Consider the following 23,820-nt stretch of genomic DNA (forward strand, 5'->3'; position numbering starts at 1 on the left):
TAGAAAGTCTTAACGCTATCATCTTTTTATTTAAAAAATATTTTTATTCTATGATCAAAAGATCTCCAGAACATGGCTGAACATGGTGGCTCATGCCTGTAATCCTAGCATTTTGGGAGGCTGAGTCAGGTGGATCACGAGGTCAAGAGTTCGAGACCAGCCTAGGCAACATGGTGAAACCCCATCTCTACTAAAAATACAAAAATTAGCTGGGCATGATGGCACACACCTGTAGTCCCAGCTACTCAGTTGGCTGAAACAGGAGAATCACTTAAACCCGGGAGGCGGAGGTTGCAGTGAGCCGAGATCACTCCACTGCACTCCAGCCTGGGTGACAGAGGAAGATTCTGTCTCAAAAAAAAAAAAAAAAAAAAAAAAAAGATTTCTGGTTAAAATCTACTGTTTTGATGGGTGTTCAAATAATTTCTGAGACATTTTCCCCCATTTTAGCACTATACAAATAGTAATATTATGTGGTTCCTCTAATAATGTGGACAATCACTTGTATTTATACGGTTTCTTAGAGTTTACAAAGTGTTCGTCAAGCTGGTCTTCACAACCTTTCTGTACTACAGTGAGGACAAGGCTTTTCTCAACTTCACATTAGAGGAAACTAAGGCTCAGAGTGGCTAAGTGGCCTGCCCAAGGTCAATGGCTTATAAGCAGCCAAATATGAAACCTAACACAGGCCAGGCACAGTGGTTCATGCTTGTAATCCCAGCACTTTGGGAGGCCAAGGCGGGCAGATCACAAGGTCACGAGCTCAGGAGATCGAGACCATCCTGGCTAACACGGTGAAACCCCATCTCCACCAAAAATACAAAAAATTAGCCGGGCGTGGTGGCAGGCATCTGTATGCCCAGCTACTTGGGAGGCTGAGGGAGGAGAATGATGTGAACCCAGGAGGCGGAGCTTGCAGTGAGCCGAGTCGCGCCACTGCGCTCCAGCCTGGGAAACAAAGCGAGAATTTTTCTCAAAAAAAAAGAAAGAAACCTAACACAGGTCTTTTGATTGTAAGTGCCTTCAGTAACTCCAAGCACTTAGACAGGACCGGCACCCGAAGAGATCAATGCATACAGAATGTTATATATATGATGGAATACTACTCATCCATAAAAAGAAATGAATTAATGGCATTCGCAGCAATTTGGATGGGATTGGAGACTATTATTCTAAGTGAAGTAACTCAGGATTGGAAAGCCAAACATCAAATGTTCTCAGTCATAAGTGGGGGCTAAACTATGATGATGCAAAGGTGTAAGAATAATACGGTGGACTTTGGGGACTCAGGAGGAAAGGGTGGAAAAAGGGTGAGGGATAAAAGACTATAAACTGGGTTCAGTGTATACTGATTGGGAGATGGGTGCACCAAAATCTCACAAATCACCACTAAAGAACTTACTCGTGTAACCGAATACCACCTGTTCCCCAAAAACCTATGAAAATAAAATATTTTAAAATAAAACATTTTTAAAAGAATGTTCTAGAACTGAATTACTCAGAACCAACATGGCTTCTCTGTTTCTGATTCCCAACTAAGAATGTTACCAAAAACTATGTTCTAGCTTTCAGAAAAATAGCTAAATCAGAACAAGACAAAATATTGTTAGACAATATATAATGCCTTGGAATACAGTAGTAGTCACCTGGGAATACAATATTGAAATAAGTTAACCACAAAAATGAATTGTAAGACATATGAGTAGTGGAAGAATTTGTAGCTCTGAATGTTTGTTTTTGCCACTCAACTCCATAATTGCTCTAGAAGACATTTATATTTATATTCTGGTTGCAAATGGCAGATATCAACCCAAACAACCTTAAGTTTTAAAAGGGGAAGAATTGTATTGGTTAGCTAATTAAACTAGTAATTAACTGGAGAGTCTTCTGTCGTGGCTAGATCAAGGACTCAAACAATATTATCAAGCCTCTGTCTCTCAATATATATAATCCCTTGGCTCTGATTTCCTCTGAATTGACTTCACCCTCAGGCATGATCTCTGGCAGCTCAAGCCTTACAAAAGTTTACCAGCCCCAGAGAAAACTTTTCTTTTCCAATTGTTCCAGTACAAGTGTTTTACTCACCATACTTCCAGCTAGACATACTGTTAGGCCCACACAAACCACTTGCATTGAAAATTGAAAAAAGAGTGGTTCCCAGAGGAAGACCAGGATTCAGTTATGGGAGGGCAATGAATGCCCTGCATGCACACATAAGAAATGCCCCCACAGAAGGCCAGGAGCAGTGGCTTGTATCTATAATCCCAGCACTTAGGGAGACTGAGCTGGGATGATCACCTGAGGCCAGGAGTCTGAGACCAGTCTGGGCAACATAGTGAGACCCCATGTCTACAAGAAATAAATTCTCTTTTAATTATCAAAAAAGGAAATGTCTCACAGATGTTATCATCATCCCCATTTATAGATCACAAAACCATGTCCTAGAAAAGTTAATTGAACTGTCTTGGTTCACATAGAAAATAATGGATCTGAAAACCAAATCCAGTTCTCCATGACTCTAAAATCTATTCTCCTTCTCCTCCACCAAATGGCCTTCACTTCAGTGCCAATCAGGAATCTGGGATTTAGACACTGTGATCCTTCATTCGCAACTACATCACATTAAAAATAGTCCTTAGTCTCCAGGAACTGTGTGATTCACACCATAAAAATTTTCTCCATCCTCAGATTTTGGCTCAATCCGTCAATGCTTCCTCAGGAATTCCTTGCCCAACCACCCATCTAGACCAAATCTCCAAGCTCTTACAGTATGATATACCTCTCTTTTTAATATTTGCCATTATTAAGATAACACATTTCTGAAATAACATGATTAATGTCTACCTTCACACTAGACATGAGAGCAGGAATCATGTCTGGTTTTCTGCATGTTTATAGTCCCCAAACCGAACACACTACCTACGTATTTGTTGAATCAATGAATGCATCTATTATAAACAACTCTTTTCTAAAATATGTATGTGAATTTTGGACAAGGGCTAGTGACCAGGGTTCAGTAAAAATAACAGCTGATTAATTTTCAAAGAATGATGGTAAAAGCAAGGAAAGGGGATTTAGACAAAATACATTCTACTGTTCTATGTCCAAGTATTTTAGTCTCCTATAGGTGATAAGAAGAAGGGGAGGGGAGAGTTGGGGACAAGAAAGGTCTAACGTTTTCATCTCATGACTGGAATCTACTTGCGAACTATAATTGAAACTCAGGATCAATCTTAGAGGTTATGGACAGTTCCTATATATTAAAACAGTGGTTCTCACACTTTAGCATGTATTAAGAGATATCTGGCCAGGTGTGGTGGCTCATGCCTGTAATCCCAGCACTTTGGGAGACCAAAATGGGAAGATCACTTGAGCCCAGGAGTTCAAACCAGCCTAGGTAACATAGTGAGACATCATGCCCCCTACACACCGCCATCTCTACCAAAAATAATTAAAAAAAAAAAAAAAGCCAGGCATGGTGGCACATGCCTCTAGTCCCAGCTACTGGGGAGGCTGAAGCAAGAAGATCACTTGAGCCCAGGAGGTCAAGGATGTAGTGAGCCATGTCTGTGTCACTGCGCTTCAGCCTGAGCAACAGCAAGACCCTATTTTGAGAAAGAGAGAAAAAAAAAAGAGAGAGAGAGAGAGAATCTGAGACAATTATGAAAAATGTATAATCCTAAGACCTACTCTGAACTGAGTTTCTGATTCTGGTCTGACTTAAAGAATGTAGCTACATATTAACAACCTAATCCGCCCCCTCACCCCACACATACACTGTCTAATAATAAAGGCAGCTGCTGTCATCCACTCTTTTTTTTTTTTTTTTTTTTTGAGATGCAGTTTCACTCTTTCTGGCAGGCTGGAGTGCAGTGGTGCGATCTCAGCTCACTGCAACCTCTGCCTTCCCATTTCCAGCGATTCTCCTGCTTCAGCCTCCAGAGTAGCTGGGATTACAGGAGCCTGCCACCATGCCCACCTAATTTTTGTATTTTTAGTAAAGAGGGGGTTTCACCATGTTGGCCAGGCTGGTCTCAAACTCCTGACCTCATGATCCACCTGCCTCATCCTCCCAAAGTGCTAGGATTACAGGCGTGAGCCACTGCGCCCAGCCCGCCACCCGCTCTTTAAGGAACATTATTTCAAAGCATTCTCTAGTTTAAACAAGTGACTGGAAATGAGCTAAGGGTTTTTAAAGGTGTATCTGAGGTGCAGCCACCTTTAAAATAAAACCTTGCTGACTGTTCCCTCAGAAGTCCCAACTGTCTGTCCCATGATTCTATGAGAAGGTACCTACCCTCTGAAAATCCCAAGGATGGGAAAAACATAGTCCTTTATGCCCTTCTCTCCAAAGTGCACTTTCAGATATCTGCTGGTTGTTTAAGATCACTAGATTTTTATGCTTTCTGTTGTAGGCCAGGCTCTCTGACAAGGATGGCTGACTTTCTCACTTCTAACATGCATTCCAGGCTCTGCCGTGCCTTTATTACAACAGTGCTCGCTGCCTCCTTAGTTTTTCGTCAACAAAACACAGTTTTAAAAGAATTCTATGAAAGAGGAACATACATTTCATTGGGAATGACTTTTACTGAGTGTGGTCTTGTGGAAGTTTAAAAAATAAATGTAAAGCTTTCCAAATCTTTGCAATTCTCCCACCATTCAAGCGCTCTAGAAAAACTGAGGTTCCCCAAAAAATTTCCAATAATCAGAATCATTCAAAGAGAAATCATTCTTTCTCCCCTCCTTTATTTCCTAAAGTACATTGCAAAATCCTAAATCAAGACGCTCCCAATAAACCAACTCAATTTGGTTTACCAACTCAAACCAGTTCAGTTTGTGGAGAGTGACTTTAGCAATATAACCAGAAGAGGGCATCAGCATACAGCTCTCCAAGAAGGAAGCCACTGAAATAGAAAAGGAAAAAAAAATCAAAAAGCCTAAACCATGTAGTAATAGTAAATGCATAAATCTTGAAATAACACCCTTCTGTTGTGATTTTTTTTTTAATCTCAAGCGAGTGTCGGCAACTCTGTTTGGCCAATCACATTAACAAACTATGTCATCTCTCATGTTGCCAGATGAGAAATGCCAGGTTAAAAAAAAAAAAAAAATCTGGCTGGGCACGATGGCTCACGCCTGTAATCCCAGCACTTTGGGAGGCTGAGGCAGGCGGATCACCTTCGGTCGGAAGTTCGAGACCAGCCCGACCAACATAGAGAAACCCCATCTCTACTAAAAATACAAAATTAGCCAGACATGGTGGCGCATGCCTGTGATCCAGCTACTCAGGAGGCTGAGGCAGGAGAATCACTTGAACCCAGGAGGCGGAGGTTGCGGTGAACCAAGATTATGCCATTACACCCCAGCCTGGGCAATAAGAACAAAACTCCATCTAAAAAGAAAAAAAAAAAAAAAACTCCATATGACCATTCCAGCAATATCTATGATCATTGTCATGCAAAGGGTCACAGGAAATCTGTTATCCCTAGAATCAATAATAACAAGTTGGAAAGGCCTGGTGCTATACTTGGAATACCCTGTAAATTCTGGGGGTAAAACCTCTTGATTGGATTGTATGTACTCAACTTTCTAGAACCAATCAGAGTCAACTAGTGAATGTCCATTATATGGCAGATTTTGCTCATGGGAGTGAAAATACAATCAAGACATATGACTACCTAGACCTGCCTTCAATGAATTTATAATCCAGTAGGTAAATCCACCTATTGAGCTATGCTATATTAGAATGTGTGTCGAATGCAAGGAGGCTGCCTGTAAAAATGCATATGTATATGAAGTGTTTGCTCTATGGGTATCACACATGGTATGTAAAACTCAATTCTCTAGCAACAATAAGATGCAGGTAAATACAGATGAAGACTCTGAGGCTTAGAGAACAGACAGCTTAACAGAACTGGGATGGGACCCCAGGCCCATGGAACCCCCAGCCTACACTCTTATCCTTCCATTTTAGGAGAAGAGTATGTTATTGGTTATTTTCTTTATTGCAAGTAATTTATATGTGTTTCTTTATGAAAATACTCTCAGTGACCCAGCCTTAGGTTTCCCCTGGCATTGCGATATAAGGAAGAAGTTCTGCAAACCCTTTACATTATGGAGAAACCCAAGTGGGGCAGTAAAGTTTCCATCAGGAGCCAACAGAGGGCAGCAACAGACAAACCAACTACCAAAAACATCCTCCTGCGGACACCCTGCATCTCTCCACTGGGACCCTCACGCCTCAGACAGTGGGGGAGATGCATGTAGCGCTCAAGAACGTCAATTTCGTATCATCATTAAAACAGCAAAAACAAATCTCACCGTAGAAGAGGCTAAAAATGTCCCCCGCTGGGATCAAAGTTCACTTAGAAAGTGTCTCTTTTAATAAAGGAAACTAAGGGATGAGGGATGTGGCACTCCTTCTCCAAGACATTTGACATCCATGGATAGTAAATATGCCTGAGAGCTTTTAGCCCAAAGCTGGGAGGATGCTTGCTTTCCCACGGGCTCCTTGCAGACAAGCCAGATGTAGAAATGCTAAGTATATGTGCTGGGTCTGGATGCACTAGAGCGACAGGGTCCTGAAGGCGGGCCTGCAGCTGTGAGCACCCGCCCTGCACTGGCATGGTTTGTGTCGGTGGAGTGAGGGCTGCCATTAGGGCACCAGTGACAACAGCCACGCCACTGGGGGGGCTGAGGATTGCTCTACTGTGACTGGCACCTAGCGATCAAGCACTCATTGCTTGTGACAGCGTGTCACTCTTGCACTTGTCTGAGATGAAAAGAAGACTTCAAAGCAACCGAAGTACTCTTTCAGCAGGAAGAAGAAGGGGATGAAACATGTAGATTAACGCTGATCAAAATGGTGCAAAAAATGAAATACTAAAATAAAAAGGCATGAATAAATGAATGTCTAGCCTCTAACTTCTGACCAAAAGGCCCATGTTGTATCTGTAAGCATAGCAGTCTCAGCCAAGGCCACAGTCACATTAGGTAGAACATACAAAATTGCTGTCATTTAACCACTTTTGACCTACAAAAATGGCAATCGCATGTAGCTTAACCCAATTATATTAAAAGCAATAATGATAATAGCTAACCTTCATCAAGCACTTAGTAAGTGCCAGGAACAGACTCTAAGTGCATTCCACATGTGAACTCATTCAGTCTTCACAATAAGCCAATGAGGTAGGTTCTAAGGTTGTATCCAGTCCACAAACGAGGTTATAAAGGACCAGAGAGGTTAAGTAACATGCTCAACGTCACACAGCCAGGAGGTAGCAAAACTCAATTTGAACCCAACCACTCAGTCCAGATCCTCAGAGGAGAGAACATGGGGGAGGGTTTTTTGGAGAAGACAGGCTCTAGGGGTCAACCTCACAGTCTGCTTTTCCTTAACAGGTCAGTCAGTACACATTTGCCATGTGCAGTTATCGGGAGAAGAAAGCGGAGCCTCAGGAACTTCTACAATTGGATGGCTACACTGTGGATTACACCGACCCCCAGCCAGGTACCCACCGACCCTCAAGGCCACGAGCCCACAAACCCTCAGCCTTCCCAAATCAATGGTCAACTAATAATTGCTGGGCACTTATTCCATGCTAGGCACTAAGTCAATTTACTAAGGGTTTCAGCTGTCAATGGCACAATCCCTGATATTATGCCGTTTCCATCCCAGTTGGTTAAATGCCATCCTAACCTAGGGTTTTGGTTTTACTCAAGGGATTCTCTAATTTAAAACCAAAAAGGACGAGCATTTTTCTTTTACCTACCTGTATCCACATGAAATATGGACTCCACCATACAATGCTTAAAAAAAATTCTGAAAAAGAAGTAGTCCTACATGTACACCAGAGAGAGAGAGAGAGAGAGTGTGTGTTGTTTCACCAGTGATGTGTGAGCTTGGCAGGTTTCAGTGACCAAGTGAGCCTGCCCAATATATCCATATTCCCTAACTACAATTCAAGAGCTCATAAGGTTAGCTGGCAGCACTTGAAAACCCTCCCTAAATGTCTTTTTTCCTGTGAAGACACCAATCCACAAGCAGAGACAATGAAGCCCTTAAGCCTTATGTAACTAAGAAAGCTACACAAACGGTAGTGTTTCTTAAAAGTTCTACACTGCATAAGTTCTACATCCTGCCCCCTCGCACCTCTCCCCCTACCCATTTTATCTTTTTCCCAGAAAAAAAAAATGAATAGAAATCAGCCTCAAAGAACCTTCAAAATGGGAGGGGGGTGCGAAATCATTTCAGCATATTAATGAACAACAAGCACCAACAGCCCTCTCCCGGAGAAGTTTATTTTTATGCCAAATCTGCACAAGGAAAGCATTTCCAACCATACTGCATTATTTGGCCCAAAACCTTTTTTTCTACTCCCATATTGCTCTTCCACATGCAACAAAATACACAAAAAAGAAAAACAGAGTTTGAGAGAAGATGGGGTGCTAACCTGAAAAGGTATGGCAGGGAAGACCTTGAGCCCAGCCCACTTAGTAAAATTAGCACCCTCAGAATCTCAACCGAGTGACTGGTCCCAGCCCCACCCCTTCGGACTTTCATATGTTATTTGCATCCTGCCAGAGCAGAATACAGAGCTGACCACATAAGGCATGAATCAAATGCTTTGCCTGGAAATCCTTCATAATGAGTAGAACCAACGAGTTGGAAACAAACAATTTCATGCAACTTCTCATGGAAAGGATGGGGCTCCTGCCTTAGGAAACCACTCCTTAGGGCATTCTGTGACGGTCTGTGTTCTTCTTAAGTCATTGGGTTTCCTTCAGAAAAACAGATTCAGTCCTCCTTAGGACTTTTATGTTTAAGTAGAAGGCTCGGGTGAGGCGTGGTGGCTCACATCCGTAATCCCAAGGTGAGAGGATCGCTTGAGACCAGAGTTCACGACAAGCCTGGGCAACAGAGCCGGACACCATCTATACAAAAAAAATTTAAAAATAACCAAGGCATGGAGGCACACGCCTGTAGTCTAAGCTACTAGGGAGGCTAAGGTGGGAGGATTGCTTGAGCCTAGGAGTTGGAGGCAGCAATGAGCTATGATTGCACTGCTGCACTCCATCCTGGGTGACAGAGATAGACCCCAACTCAAAAAATAGAAAGAATTGTAAAAATTAATAAATTTTAAAACATAAAATGGGAAGCTAAAGGGCCAGTATGAGAAGGGAAATCAATACCATCTTATGACAATAATTCCTTTTAAGCCAGTTCATTTTCCTTTCCCCCCATGTGATTGTATTTAGCCCTCATGGTAACCCCACAAAGTGGATAAGACCAAGATCATTACCCCATTTTGTAAATGAAGAAGCTGAGATTCTGAGATATCAAAGGCTATTGTTTGAGACTGCCTGGTGGCTGAGCTGGAACTCCGGGTCTAACCCATGTCATGCTTTGGCATTTGCAATAAAGCATAGCTGCATGAACAGCTATAGCAAAGCTATGGTTGTTACTTTATCAGATGAAAGCAAAATTATCTTCCCTCAGTGGGGAGGGCAGGAGTGGAGAGAGCTATTCTATCTACATGTGTAAGAAGTAACTGTGCACATATATTTTTAAAGCTTATTTCTTTTTACATCGATCCCATAGGATATAATTTATAAATTTCCTTACGAAAGATGTAAGTGGAAAGATGTAAAATGTAAATCAATTATGTACTTGAGAATAATAAGCAGCTTCCTCTATCTTTCCATGTGCTAAGTCCTATTTATTCCCCAAGTAATGTTTGATTGAAAATGGAGACTTAAATTCTCCCAGTTGTCATGGGAAAGTCTAACTTGGCACGGTGGCTCACGCCTGTAATCCCAACACTTTGGGAGGCCGAGGAGGGCAGATCATGAGGTCGGGAGATCGAGACCATCCTGGCTAACACGGTGAAACCCCGTCTCTACTAAAAAAAATACAAAAAATTAGCTGCATGTGGTGGCGGGTGCCTGTAGTCCCAGCTACTCGGGAGGCTGAAGCAGGAGAATGGCATGAACCTGGGAGGTGGAACTTGCAATGAGCAGAGACCATACGCCACTGTACTCCAGCCTGGGCGACAGAGCAAGACTCCATCTCAAAAAAAAAAAAAAAAAAAAGTGATTATTGGCCAGGTGCGGTGCCTCACGCCTGTAATCCCAGCACTTTGGGAGGCTGAGGTGGGCAGATCACTTGAGGTCAGGGGTTCAAGACCAGCCTGGCCAACATGGTGAAACCCCATCTCTACTAAAAATACAAAAATTAGCCACATGTTGTGGCACACGCCTGTCATCCGAGCTACTCGGGAGGCTGAAGCAGGAGAATCGCTTGAACCTGGGAGGCAGAGGTTGCAGTGAGCCAAGATTGCACCACTGCACTCCAGCCTGGGCGACAGAGAGAGGCTCTGTCTCAAACAAACAACAAAAAAGTAATTATTAAAAATAAATGCTCCTGAGCCCCACTTCTAACCTGTGAACCAGAAAGAGGAAGAGGTCAGAATCTTTGTATTTAAATAAGCACTGCAGGGGATTCCTGAACATCTGCCAGCTGGAGAGCCAAGCATTTTAACCAATGTCCTCAGATTTGAGGAGTCTCCTCAACTGCTCCCTGAAAGGTGAGTGTGCAAATGGGGAGGACTTCAGACTCTATCGCTCTCCCTCTTTCTCTTGATTTTATCCTGGTTGTCAGTGGACCCCACTGGTGGTGATTTTATGGGCTAAGAACCCCTGTGGCCTATTGCTCTCTGCCATGGAAGGGAGGGATGCAACTAAATATTGTTGCCTTAGTACCAGCCTACAGTCTAGGTGGTTCCCCCTGACACAAGCATTTTCACTAAATAAACTCTACCTGTTTGGGTCTTTGATGTTTAATTTGGTGAACTGGCAATGTAAGTTTCACTTACAAGCTACTCCTTTTAAGCTAAAACTAAAAATGCTTCACTTTACCTTTCCCTGTGTATGGTTTGGAAAGTTTGAGGCAATCTCTCAATTTCTATCCGATTAGATAATGAAGTCTTCAAATAAAAGAATATTAATCCAGAATAATTCAATGCCACAGTTTATCAAACAACTAAATTATTCTTACACGATTCATAAAGACCTTTTTTACCCTCATAAATGGACCTCGGCCATGCAAGTTGTTGGAAGTGAATTCCGTTTCTCCTAGAGAGCTGGCCAGCATTCCTTTGCCTGGTCTGCCTCCATCTATTCCCAGATGTGTCTTTGTCTTTGACCTGTGGGACTGTGCTCCTCATTCTCCAAGGAGAGCCCATGCAAGGTCACATATCACATTCTTCAGATTCAGTCCCCAGGAATTGTTGCTTTTTCTAAGACTGATGGCCTTGCAGCACATGTGGGTCTTCACTTTGTGAATGTTCACTTTGCTTTCTCCTCTCTTGGTTCTCTTTCATCTGTCGCTGTTCTATCTCCTTCTTGCTTTCTTTGGTGTGTCCTCAGCCTCTGGTGCTTTCTGAAAAAGCCCTGTTGCTTTCTGCTGCTGTGCTTGTCATTGCTGCTGTTGCTTTAGATGTTTCTCTTTGCCCTTACTCACTCCAAAATTAGGCTTCATTTTATTGTTCATAATGACTCTTAAGAGAGCTGTTAGTGAAGGCCAGGCCCTGGATTCATGCTTTGGTGCAGTGTAGCACAATGGTTATAGTCATCAGCTCTGGAGTCAAACAGCAGAGGTGTCAAAAGCCAGCTCTGACACATACAAGCCAGTTTTGTGTCCATGGGCTAGTTACCACCTTCCCCATGACTTAGTTTCCTCATCTGTAAAAATGGAATAACAGTACTTACATCATAAGGCTGTTGGGAGGATTGAATAAAAATATAAAAACTTCCTCGTGTCTTTCCATCTCTACATCTAAATAACTGCACAGTGGAGAGGGCTATCCACTTCCCCAAAGTAACTCCATGAACTGACTTTCTGACAGTAGCTCCAGAAATACAGTATCCCCACCCCAGCAGCAGACCCTGGGGGAGGGGGAAGGCTTGGGGCTAGTAAAAGTGATACCTGGTCATGTCTGTCCTGGCATTCCCTGACTGTAGCAAAATAGCTTATTCCTAAGGATACCACGAGACTAGGCTACAGGTCTATTGATCCTCTCTTCCTTTTAACTCTTTATTGCTCACTTTTCAGGTTTAAAGCAACTCTCAGAGCTCTTCTTCCTCCTCCTTCCCCTTTCAGAATTTTCCTTTTTATTGTGCTGTTCATTGGGTTTATCAGGTTTCCCCAACTTGCTAGCTACACATCATCGTACCAAATTACGTATTTTAAAACTTTCCATACAAAATTAAGCAAAATAGTCCCTTATAATAAAAGCCACCAAAAATCTTTTAGTAAAGCTTTATTAGTGTGATATTATCAGACCCTCCATATAAAGAGGTAGCTATTTATTGTCCTAAATCCCTGGCCATTCCAAGTGCAAAACTACCAACAGACACCTGTGCTTGCAGCATAGACACCTCAATAAATAGCACAATGAAGAAGTGGGTGCAGCACACCAACATGGCACAAGTATACATATGTAACAAACCTGCATGTTATGCACATGTACCCTAGAACTTAAAGTATAATTAAAAAAAAAAAAAAGAAGAAGAAGAAGTCTTAATGTTACCAGAAATCTTTTCCAATGACAAATATCAAACAGATTACTGGCTGGACCTCATTGGAAATTTGGGGATGCTAATCACTCATTCATTCCCCTCTTAGTTTTTAATAATTGAGGAGGTGATGAGGAACCTAATGAAGACATGAAGTATTATTTCCAGCTAGAGAGTACCCAGTGATCTAAAATACAGGCTTCTGGATTATGTTGATGGGCACAACATAGCTTTGGCCCGAACCCAAAGAGAAGTTTCCACCTACTTCTCTCTAAATTTTAACCTCAAGAACTGCCCATGGAAACAGATGGATCTAGAGCATATTCATTTATTAAACAATTATTTGTATACCCACTATGTGCCATGCACTATTCTAGGCACCAGGGATACAGCAGTAAGCAAAACAGACAAAAACTACCTGCACTTATGAAGCAAAGTAAATTATGTAGTTTGCTAAAAAGTAATAAGAGCAATAAAGAAAAATTAAGCAAGATAAGAGATAGGTCACAAGAAGTGGAGGTCAAGGAAGGTCTCAACAGGAATGTGATGTTTAGGAAAAGACACAAAGGAGATAAGGTGTGAATCATGCAGATACCTGAAAGAAGGGTGCTCCAGGCACAGAGAAAAGCAATTGCAAAAGTCCTGAGGTGAGCACATGCCTGGGTGTTCAAGGAACAGCAAGAGGCCAGTGTGGCTACAATGAAGTGAGTACATGTGTGCATAGAGGAAGAGAGAGAGTATTAAGAGAGGAGGTTAGAGGTGGCAGAGGACCAGTTCATGGAGGCCTTTCAAGCCTTGTCAGAACCAACGCTTTTCCTCTGAGTGGAACACAGAACTGCTGGCAGGTTTTGAGCAGAAGAGTGACATGACCTGACTCTAGTGCTAAATCCAGGACTCTGGCTGCCTTGTGAGGACAGAGGCAGACAGGTCAGATAGGAGGCTATTAAAATAATCCAGGGATGATCATGGGTACATTTTTGATGGCCGCAACTGGAGATGGAAGAAGTGGTCAAATTCTGGTAATGTCCTAACGGTAGAACCATCAGAATTTCATGATTCATTGGAAGTGGGTAGTGAAAGAAAGTAAAGAGTCAAAATTGACCCCAAGATTGGGGGCTTGAGCAGCAAAAGAGATGGGCTCAGCTTTGCTGAGGAGGTCAGGGAGAAAGACCAGGAGTTCAGTGTTGGGTTTCACAAGCTTGGGATGTCTATCAGATGTCCATGGGGAGAAGTCAAGAAAGATATTCAAGCCTGGAGTCCGAGGGAGAGGTTCAGGTTGGAGGGAGAAATGTGACGGCCATCAGCGTACTCATGGTACTTAAAGGCTGGATGGCATCACCATGAGAGAGGGTGTAGCTAAAGAAGAGAAGAAGGGCAAGGACAGAAGGCCGGGGCATGCCAGCATTTAAAAATCAGGAAGAGGAGGAGCCACCAGACAAGACTGAGGAACAGCGGCCAGGAAGGTAGAAGGAAAGTAAGGGTTCCTGAAAGCTAAGTAAAGAAAGCATCTTGAAGAGAGGGGAGTGCAAATGCTGCTGATAGGTGGGTGGGCACAATAAAATGAGGACTTTGAATCAGTCATTGGATTCAGCAATGTGGAGGTCACTGGTCATTCAACAATGTGTCCACTGAAACCTGGACAAGTTTCAGTGGGGCAGCAGCCTGATTGGAGGCGTTGTAAGGCAGAAAAGGAGGGGAGAGACCCTTGCTACTCAACATGGGGTCCTCACACCAGCACCATCTGCATCATCTGGGAGCTTCTTAGAAATGCTGCACCTCAAGCTCAGTTCCAGACCTACTGAATCAGAAGCAGCATTTTAACAAGATGCCCAGGGGATTCATATGGGTACTAAAATTGGAAAAGCCTTGGTAGAGATTTCCCTTCATTGTAAAGAGAAGAGCAATAGGACAGTAGCTGAAGGGAGAGATGGGGTAAAGAGATGTTTTTTTTGTTGTTCTGTTTGTCTTTAAAGATGAGGGAGAAAATAGTATGTTTATAAGCGGATGTCTGTCCCCCAAGCAGGCAGCCTGCTTGACAGTTCTATCCCCATCAGGACACAAAAAGGTAAGATCCAGGCTCAGAAATACTTCTTCAACATCACAATCCCACTCTGTGACCAAGTGAGTCTCAGATTTCCCATCCTAGGTTAATTGCTACCCCCGTTCTTCTGTCCCAAGGAAAAGCAGCAGAAACTACTCTTTCAAGGACTGAGTCCAGTTGAGAACATCACAGCTCAGCTTAGTAGAAGTTGTTACTCCCTTTTCTTCCAGGTTTGGAGGGTGGCCGAGCCTTCTTCAATGCCGTCAAAGAGGGAGACACCGTGATATTTGCCAGTGACGATGAACAAGACCGCATCCTGTGGGTCCAGGCCATGTACCGGGCCACGGGGCAGTCACACAAGCCTGTGCCCCCGACCCAAGTCCAGAAACTCAACGCCAAGGGAGGAAATGTGCCTCAGCTGGATGCCCCTATCTCTCAATTTTGTAAGTAAATATGCCATTTTACAAAAATAGCTCAGTAAAGTAAACCTTCCAAAGTTGAATTAGAAAACCTAGTTGCTTTTGTATTTAAAATTTATAAAATCGTGTTTCCTGAAAACATATAGTGAATTCAGGGGGAAAGTTGGGACAAATGTTAGATGAAAGTAATTTTAAAGTGCAATACTTGACCTTCTCCCACAAGGACTAAATGAAGGAAAGTGTATTTTAGGTGGATTTTTATCTCTGTTTTGGTGAGAGTACAGAATTCACAGCCAAACATGTATTTGTTTGAGTCCTTCAAATATAGTAGATTATGTATGTCCTTGCTTCATTTCTTCCTATTAAAAGTAATTTAAAAATAGGATTGATTTGAAATCAACTTAAATCTGCAATTTAGAACCATTTAAAAATAAATGATGACATTATCACATGCAGTGGAAAAAAAAAAAAAAAAAAAAACCACAAAACATGGTACCTAAAATCCCATTCCGAGCTAAAATACCAGAGACCCAAAAATGAGACTGTCTCCTTAAACACCCCCAGTTCATATTCAAGTTTTTTCTCCTCTTACCTCTGCGTACATTTAATTTCTTGTCCCTTTTCCATGTCTTCTTGCTACCTAAAATGGCTTTTATCTGTCAATACTTCTGATACACAGGGTGAGGTGAAAGCCAGTACATGTTTGGAAATATTTATTAAAACAAAGAAAATGGAGAAATAAAGTAATTCATTTTTGTTCCAAACATTCATTCTAAATAGAGTCTTTTGCTTTACCCTGGATATCAAGTCAATTAGAGATAACATGGGTACAAGTCATTTTTAGCAATAATCATGATGATTTATTACTTTAGTGTGGAACGCACTCATTCATTCTAGGTCATTGAGCAACTGTCTAGAAATCAGACATGTTAATGAGAAGGACAGACAAGGTACCAGCTCTTATAATACCTGCATCCCCATGGGGAAGCCTAGATAGTAAACAAGTGAACAGATAAATAAGAGAGCTTCAGACACTGGTAAATACCATGAAGAATGTCATTTAGTGGTGACTGAGTGAGAAGGAGAGACATTAGACAATCAAAGAAGTTTTCCCTGAGTTTCAGTTCAAATGATAGGTAGTCAGCCCCACAAATATTTGAGGAAAGAGAATTGCAGCTGAAGGAAAAGCAAATGCAAATGCAGAGACTTAACCTCTAACACAGTGCTTGCACGATCTCTCCTCTGTTGCTCTTAAACAGAATATGAAAGTGGGTGGAATAATTTTGCAACTATAACTACTAAATAGAGGTAAACTTGCATTTCGGTGAATTCTACTGCCATGTCCATTTCTGTCCAACAAGACTATATTCTTACATCTTGCAACACCCTTGTTGATCAGGAAATACAACTTCTTTTGGATCGCAAATTCTATTTATCGGATGCTCCCAAGAATTCCTGTCCAGTACTGATGGTGATGCATGCCCTTGTGGAACAGTGTAAATAATCATATAATTGCTGTGAGTTTCCACACAGAAAATCATGAAAGAATAAGAAAGATTGGGGTAAGACTTCAGGGAAAAGGAGTAGCCTTCTGCCCACACCTACCACCAAGTTCTCCACTCTTGTATTCTCTAACATCTTCCTGCATTTAGGTTTACTTGACAGCAGTAAAGAGAGTAATAGTTATTAGTTGAGATAAATCATACCCAGTATTTGTTTAATTGTTGTGTTTTTTAAAAAAAAAAAAAGTAAGACAAAAAATCCCTCCTTTCACCTTGCCCAACATGCTCCTTTGTAATACATTTGGAAACAGCACATCCTATCATAACCTCTTGAAAAGGAATTACCTGTGTATCAGAAAAAAATTCTAACTATAATCACCATTCAAATCAACCTCATAAAGCATGTATCTCAGGTGATATTTGGAAAATACTGGTCTTATTTCCAAATAATCTTCATTTCTTCTAAAGTCATTTCACCCTACATTCAGTGTCTCTGTTCTATCATCTGCCCAGATTAAGAAACTGCTACATAGTTTGCTATTGACCCCACTTTTTCCTCACCAGTATAAGACGAAGGACATTCAGGAATAAAATTAGAGACAAGACACTGATTAAAAAAGAAAACCTGTGATGGAAGGTGCTGAAGAAGAGATGTCTCTTCATGGAAATGCATGGGGGCTCTTGATGTAGATTTCTCTCTGTGGATAGGATTCATTTAGTTGTGAAATTAGAATGCCAGTTGTTAGACATCAGCAGAAAGATTCAATTGAATACACACAGCTTGATGTGTATCACTACTCTAGTTGAAATAAGGAACTTTTATTAAATGGAGCATCCGAAGCAAACTCCTAAGAGTTAGAATTTCAGGGGGTAAATGATATCCCTAGGGAATATGTAAAGTAGGCTGAGAGATCAGTGAGAAAGCCAGATCATGCATGCCTCTGGGATTTATCAGTACCTGGTGTTAGATCTACCTTCTTCTGTACTGTCTCCTTTATTACTGCCTAGGAATGGGAGTTCTCCAGAGAGCATGAGGCTCTGCTACATCTACCAGGTTCTAAAAGAACAAGCCATTACAGTCAGCTATGGAGACTGTGTAATACAGGAAACACCTTGCACATACACAAAAATGTGAATGCACCCATTGAGTTCTGCAGTACCCAATCTGCACAACTCTACACAGTGGCCATGTAATAAATGGCAACCCTCACCCAGAACTTCAGTCCAATAGTGTGGATCCCAGTCATCCCATGGTTACTTTATTATCCCTGCAACAGAGCCTCAATACTGCTCCAAATTCTATCTATTGCTAGTTTAAGCACTTAATAAAAACTGCAGCCAGAGTACCAGCCAGTGTGGCTTCTGTTCCTATAATTTACAAGCCAGCAGAGACATCCAGTTAGGATTTAATCAACCCAAACTTTATGCCTGAGCATCTGCAAAAAGATCAAGAAAGGAACCAGGAATTTTACATTCCATGGTATCATTGGGTAGTTATGCACAGCAACCAAAAGGGAAAAAAGTGGCTAAATATGAGGGAATACAGTCTTCCCTCAGTATCCATGGGAAATTGGTTCCAGGATCCCCTGTAGAAACCAAAATCCATGAATTTTCAAGTCCGTTTTTAAAAATGGCATGGTATTTTCATATAACTTATAAACATCCTCCCATATAATTTGAAACATCTCTAGATTACTTATAATACTGGATACAATGCAAATGCTCTATAAGTAGTTATTACACTGTGTTGTTCAGGGAATAATGACCAAAAAAAAGTCTGTACATGTTCAGTACGGATGTAATTTTTTTCTGAATATTTTCAATCCACCACTGGTTGAATCCATGGATGCAGAACCCATGGATACTGGAGAGCTGGCTGTATATCATAATTATTAGTGGAGTCTGCCATAGAAGGTCATAATTACTTCACAGTTTCTGTAATTTGTAAAATTCGAACCGTCACTACTAAATATATCAAGCCTTACGCATGGGTAACTCAGTCAAACCCACGGTGTTGATTCATACTTACGGTAACCAACTCATCCTAGTTTGCTCAGGACGTCTCTCCTTTTAGCACTGAAAATCCTGTGTCCCAGCAAACCCCTCAATCCTGAGCAAAGCAGGACGGATTGGTCACCAGGTACTACCAAGCAAGAAAGATGAAAAACAGTCATAACATAGTTGTGAAGAGCAAATTTTCATTCTTCACTTACATTTGGTTGCCAATCTATACATTGATTTATTTTAATCGAGTCACATCACAAAAATGAAGTCGATCACAGATTCTCTAGCTAACAAAAATGTAAAAAAGAAAAATCAAGTATTGCATTTTAAAAAGGTTTCCTTGACTGCCAAAAGGTAAGGGTCATTGTTAAGTACTGAACTCTGCACACATCTCATTAAATCTTATTTTTGAATATTTGTTCAAAGTACTTGCCATTCTTGCTAGTGAATAATTTGTAAGAACAACAGTCTTTCAGTGACTTAACTCTATAATCACTTTATTAGTATTTACAAGACAAAAGGAAGCTACATAGAAATGAAAAACTACATAGAGAAGGGAAGCAATATAGAAATATTTTTGGGGTAGAGAAAAATAAACACTCCAGTCTTGTCATGTCGCTGTCTGTTTAAGGGAAACTTAAGAATGGACCATTTTTATAGTTTGGAAAACTTGGGAGTAATTGTGAGTTTATTTGGGTCTTTCTAAATTAAGTTTAACAGTTTTTATTTTTTGCAATTTCAAAAGCTCAATTTTAAAATGAAAAGACACATCGAGAAGAGTGGAGTGGGGTATTTATGTGGAATTGTAAAAACTGAAAAAATAGATCCTGCTATTCATTAGTTTGTGTGTGACTCTACAGAGATTTTTGGGAGGGTTTCACCAACCTTTAACACTTTTTTGTTCTTTTGTAGTTTTTTTGTGTGTGTCATTGTTGATTTATTTTTTTCTTTTTTGTTAAAATTTAACAAAATTAAGTCAGTACCTAGCTATACAATGCTTTTAAACAAATACTTGCAATTCTCTAATTTTTAAGGCCAATGCTTCTTACGTTGGAAACAATGTCCAAATCTGTAGTTGAGTGTTCCACGATTTACTATGCCGAGTGGCCTCTCGTTGAGATACTTTATCCCCTGTCCATTATGTGTTAGTGGAACAGTAAAAATTAGTGCCTCAATTCTCATTTGGATTAGGGTGGGTTGGAGGGAAGAGGGTATTTTAAGCTTTGACATTTGGTCAATGGTTATTTAATATATCACTTGCAATGAGTCATTTTAATGTCTGTTTCTCAACTAATAACTGTTAATCCCATCATAGAACCCCAAAGTTGGGTATTTTTGAGAATTGTTCTATTTTTTGCTACCACCTGAACGTCTTCAACAGTTAGGGGGATTTGGGTTACTGTTGGTTTGGGGGAGGTTGATTTTGTTTTTTGTTTTGTTTTGTTTAAGTTTTCTTGTTCAATCTTTGCTCGAACCCAAGAACTTAGGCTGCTAGGTTAGAACTCCTGTCTGCTTTCCTGAGCCTTGTTGCTAGTCTTTATGTTATTCTGGTTTGTTCCTTCTTACCCTGCTAACTTCTAGCTGGACTGAAGGGTAAGTGCTCCCCTATAGCTAGCACAGCTCAGATAATCAGACTAGATTATCTGACACCTGCAATGTGCTTCCCTCCCCCTTAAATCTTCCTCATGTCTAGACTTTGTAGTACAACTTTTCATGTTATTTTCCTGACCTTAGGTTTGAAATGTAAGCTTCCATACTGAAACTAGGATGCATGTGATGTGTGCATAATTGCCTCCTCTCCTTGGCTTTCATATTGGCATCAAATGATCCTCTGAGTAAAGCCAACCATTAACATCTAATTTTTTGTTCATTCCAAGAATATTAATTAACATCACAACAAAATGGCAAATAATACTTTTGTTTCATGGAATTCACAGCTACCTGACTGCTTAATGCCTGAAAACAGATCATTTTGCACTCTGATAATGTGCTGTTGTTGTTGTTGTTGTTGTTTTTCCTTTCCCATTCCAAAGATTCGAATGGTCAGAGTACCAATGGTGTGGTAACCATGGATACTTTAAAAAATAAGTGGGGTAGGAAACCCAGAGATGTTAACTGAGCAAGACTGGAAGAAATTGCAAAATACAATTAAGAAAGCAAATGCATTGTTTGAACACTAAAGAATTCATTCTACCTGGCTTAAGGGTGTGCTCTAATGTAAGATCCAATAGAGTATTAATTTGGAAAGGAGAGCTACAATACATGGAACTACCACACACAAAAACAGGAAATTAAGGACATGACTGAATCCATGTCGCTCATTTACAAATGCTTTGGATTCACAGTCTTACAATGCCAAGGAGGGTTTGAACCTCTGGTCTCAAATGTCATTCTGCTACTCCCCTAAGAACAATGACAACAATAACTTTTCTGACATCATTTGTATTTGTATTAATTTTTCTAAAAATGCCCATGTAAGAGAAAAAGGAAACTTTAAAACTTTAGAAAAATCTTTCTCTTCACTATTTGAGTTATTAATAAAAAAGAATACACACTTCCTTAATTTATGTAGGAAAAAGCTATCAACCAAAAATGTGTTGAGGAAAGACTTGGCATGAGAGGGAGTTAGAAAAATTGGTCAAGAGAGCAGGCAACTATGTATTCGAGTATTCTGAATGCCAATTTAGAAGAACTAGGTCATATCATTTCTCCTGACCATTTAATAATAGTCTTTTCTTCAAATTCTTTTTGTTTCCTTCTTTAATTTGCTTTTTCCTCCCTTTCTTTTTTCTTTTATTTTGCATAAATGTACCCCTGGCTAGCAGACAGACTTTTTTCACCACTTCAAGCAGATACTTAATTTAACTTTACTTTCCTTGAATGTCTGATGAGGCATTTTGAAAGGTTTCTCATAGAATGTAAACTTAGCGGGAATTTAGGATTTTGCTATAGTTTTTTTAAAGAATGAAAGAAAGGATGGATGAATAGATGACTGAATGGATTCTGTTCTAAACAAATTTACATGTATTTTGCACAACAACGCATTGCTATCCTAGTAGATTTTTAAACAGTTGTTTGCCTTAATTCCTTTCTATAGTTTTATCTCATAAAATTTTGCTATCTCTTCTTATATTGTCAACTTGCAGTTGCTACGTTGCAGTAATGCAATATCAAATAATTAATTCAATATTAATGTAATTTGGATGACCCAAAACCATACTGTAAATCATGTCCCTTCTCACTGTAAGAGTAAATCACTTTTTAAAAGAATAGATTCCCACAATCAGGTCTAAAATTTTCCAAATACCATGATTTGATCTAAACAGACCATATTAAATGAAGGTTTACCTCACTGTTAACTACTTCAGACATATTTAACATATTATTCACTAGTTAATTAATTGAGTATTTTCATGCCATACAGTGATTTCTAGTAAGATTATTAATCAGGTATAGACAATTTATTTTTGCTCCTGTTAAAGTGAATGTAAAAACATCGAGTACTCTGTAAGTTAATATAACAACAGCAGGGAAAAACTAAAATCATTTATTTATTTTGCTTGAGATCATTGACAAAATCTCTATTATGATTTTTACTCAAAGCAATTGTCTGACAATTATAGAAATTAACATTGAAATAAACATCACACACTTATCCTTTTGGGGGTATTGCCATAGTAGTTTTAAATTCAAGATTTCTGCATGATGCAATGTGAGCCTTGAGAGCTTCCAAAGAAACCATCCTCTCTTGGCCATTCATATTACCCCAGTTTAGCTGAAGGGACCACGAAGCAATTAAGTTGTTTCTCAATTAAGTGGTCCATTTGTGCCTCTGGGCAGCAGGCACGTGAGGCCAGTCTTTTGCTTGCTGTGCAGAGCTCAGGCAGGGCACAACATCCCCTGGTTACTTGAGTATTCCAAGAAAAGCTCTTCTAGAAAAATCCATAAACAACCAGCTGCCATCAATCATTGTCATTTCTTTATTTCATGTCTTCTGATGAGGCTGACTACTGTCATTGTTCGTTATTGTCCAAACCATACATTCCCTCTTGTACTGTCAAGCAGATATGACAAGCACACATTTTCCATATAAGAGAGATACAAAGTCACCTTTTAATTTGCAGTTTGGGTTCACAGATGACTTTAGAGTTGCATTAGCTATTCTCTTGCCTCTAGCATCCATCAGGAGTAGCAACAGCCATAACTGTGCTCTAAATTTCAATGTTAAAAGAGCTACCTCTAGCTTATTGCAAAAGGGATTCATGAGAGAGAAGAGCCTCTTTCAGACAATTTGTTAATAATATAATCATAATTATTTTCAACAGTGAATTTTTCACTAGCCCAGAAAAATTTCCAAAATGTAATATTACAAAATAAAAAGGTAGATTTGACCTTTTACCTTCAATCCCTAACCTGTTGGAATAATAGGAAAATTTCAATAAAATGAAAATTTGAAAACTATATTCTTCCAGGAAAATTACATTTATTTGCTAGACATTATTGCAAGTCTATCTAAAAATATATATGTTAGAAGCAAGATCACATCAAGTATGCTTGATATTGAGATAATAGATCATGAAAAACAGTATATGGTTTTTCACTTGTGAGGGAGGAAAAAAGGAAAAGCCTATCAAATATGAAATGAACCCAAATATCATGATCAAAGAACAACATAAATGACAGAGTAGTCAATTAGGGACCATATCACTTGAATTTTAATAAAGTAGATTAAATGACATGAGAGTATAAAACCCACATAATAGTATCACTTTAGGAACTAGTGTTTTCCCAACATTCCTTAAATGTCAAGTCAAAATTGTTTCCAAGCAAACTTGGGGCAAGGTTTAGACTAGTTTCCGCTTGAAAGTGCATCTGCTCTCCATAAGTCTGTATGTTCATCACCTGCATCTGTGTCATGGATATCATTGACAGTTCTTGAAGTTTCTTAATGTAGGTACCAATATCAGCGTTATCCAACCAAGCTTAGTTTGAAGTCAGTCTCCTATGCCCATGTCATAAAGGACTAAAAAATCCTTATGCAAGTAAACCCCCGAAGTGAAACAGGTAGCAATGTTTGCAAGGTGTGTTGAATTATGCCCTAGCTGCAGAGCCTATAAAATCACATAGCTCACTCTCAGTACATCAGTACATCTGGAGCCCTTGAAGACCAAGCAGGATGTAGGAACTACTTCCTAAGGCTAGGTCTGACAAAGGTAAAGATGATTGAAATTGGTTCTTAAAATGTCAATCTTTGATTTCTAGAAAAATACAGCTAACG

The 23,820-nt window shown here is 40.1% G+C and overlaps 1 protein-coding gene across 13 annotated transcripts in view; it reads left to right on the forward strand.

The window, feature by feature from the left end:
- Positions 1-23,820, forward strand: part of CADPS (calcium dependent secretion activator) — a 483,060-nt gene that overhangs the window by 314,168 nt on the left and 145,072 nt on the right. For all 13 annotated transcript variants that reach the window (XM_073009971.1, XM_073009972.1, XM_073009975.1 and 10 more), the window contains exons 10-11: positions 7,402-7,510; positions 14,848-15,060. In XM_073009971.1, the coding sequence (XP_072866072.1) occupies positions 7,402-7,510; positions 14,848-15,060 (322 nt within the window). The remainder of the gene's footprint in view (positions 1-7,401; positions 7,511-14,847; positions 15,061-23,820) is intronic.

The sequence above is a fragment of the Chlorocebus sabaeus genome, chromosome 22 (genome assembly GCF_047675955.1).
Source record: "Chlorocebus sabaeus isolate Y175 chromosome 22, mChlSab1.0.hap1, whole genome shotgun sequence".
Classification (NCBI taxonomy): domain Eukaryota; kingdom Metazoa; phylum Chordata; class Mammalia; order Primates; family Cercopithecidae; genus Chlorocebus; species Chlorocebus sabaeus.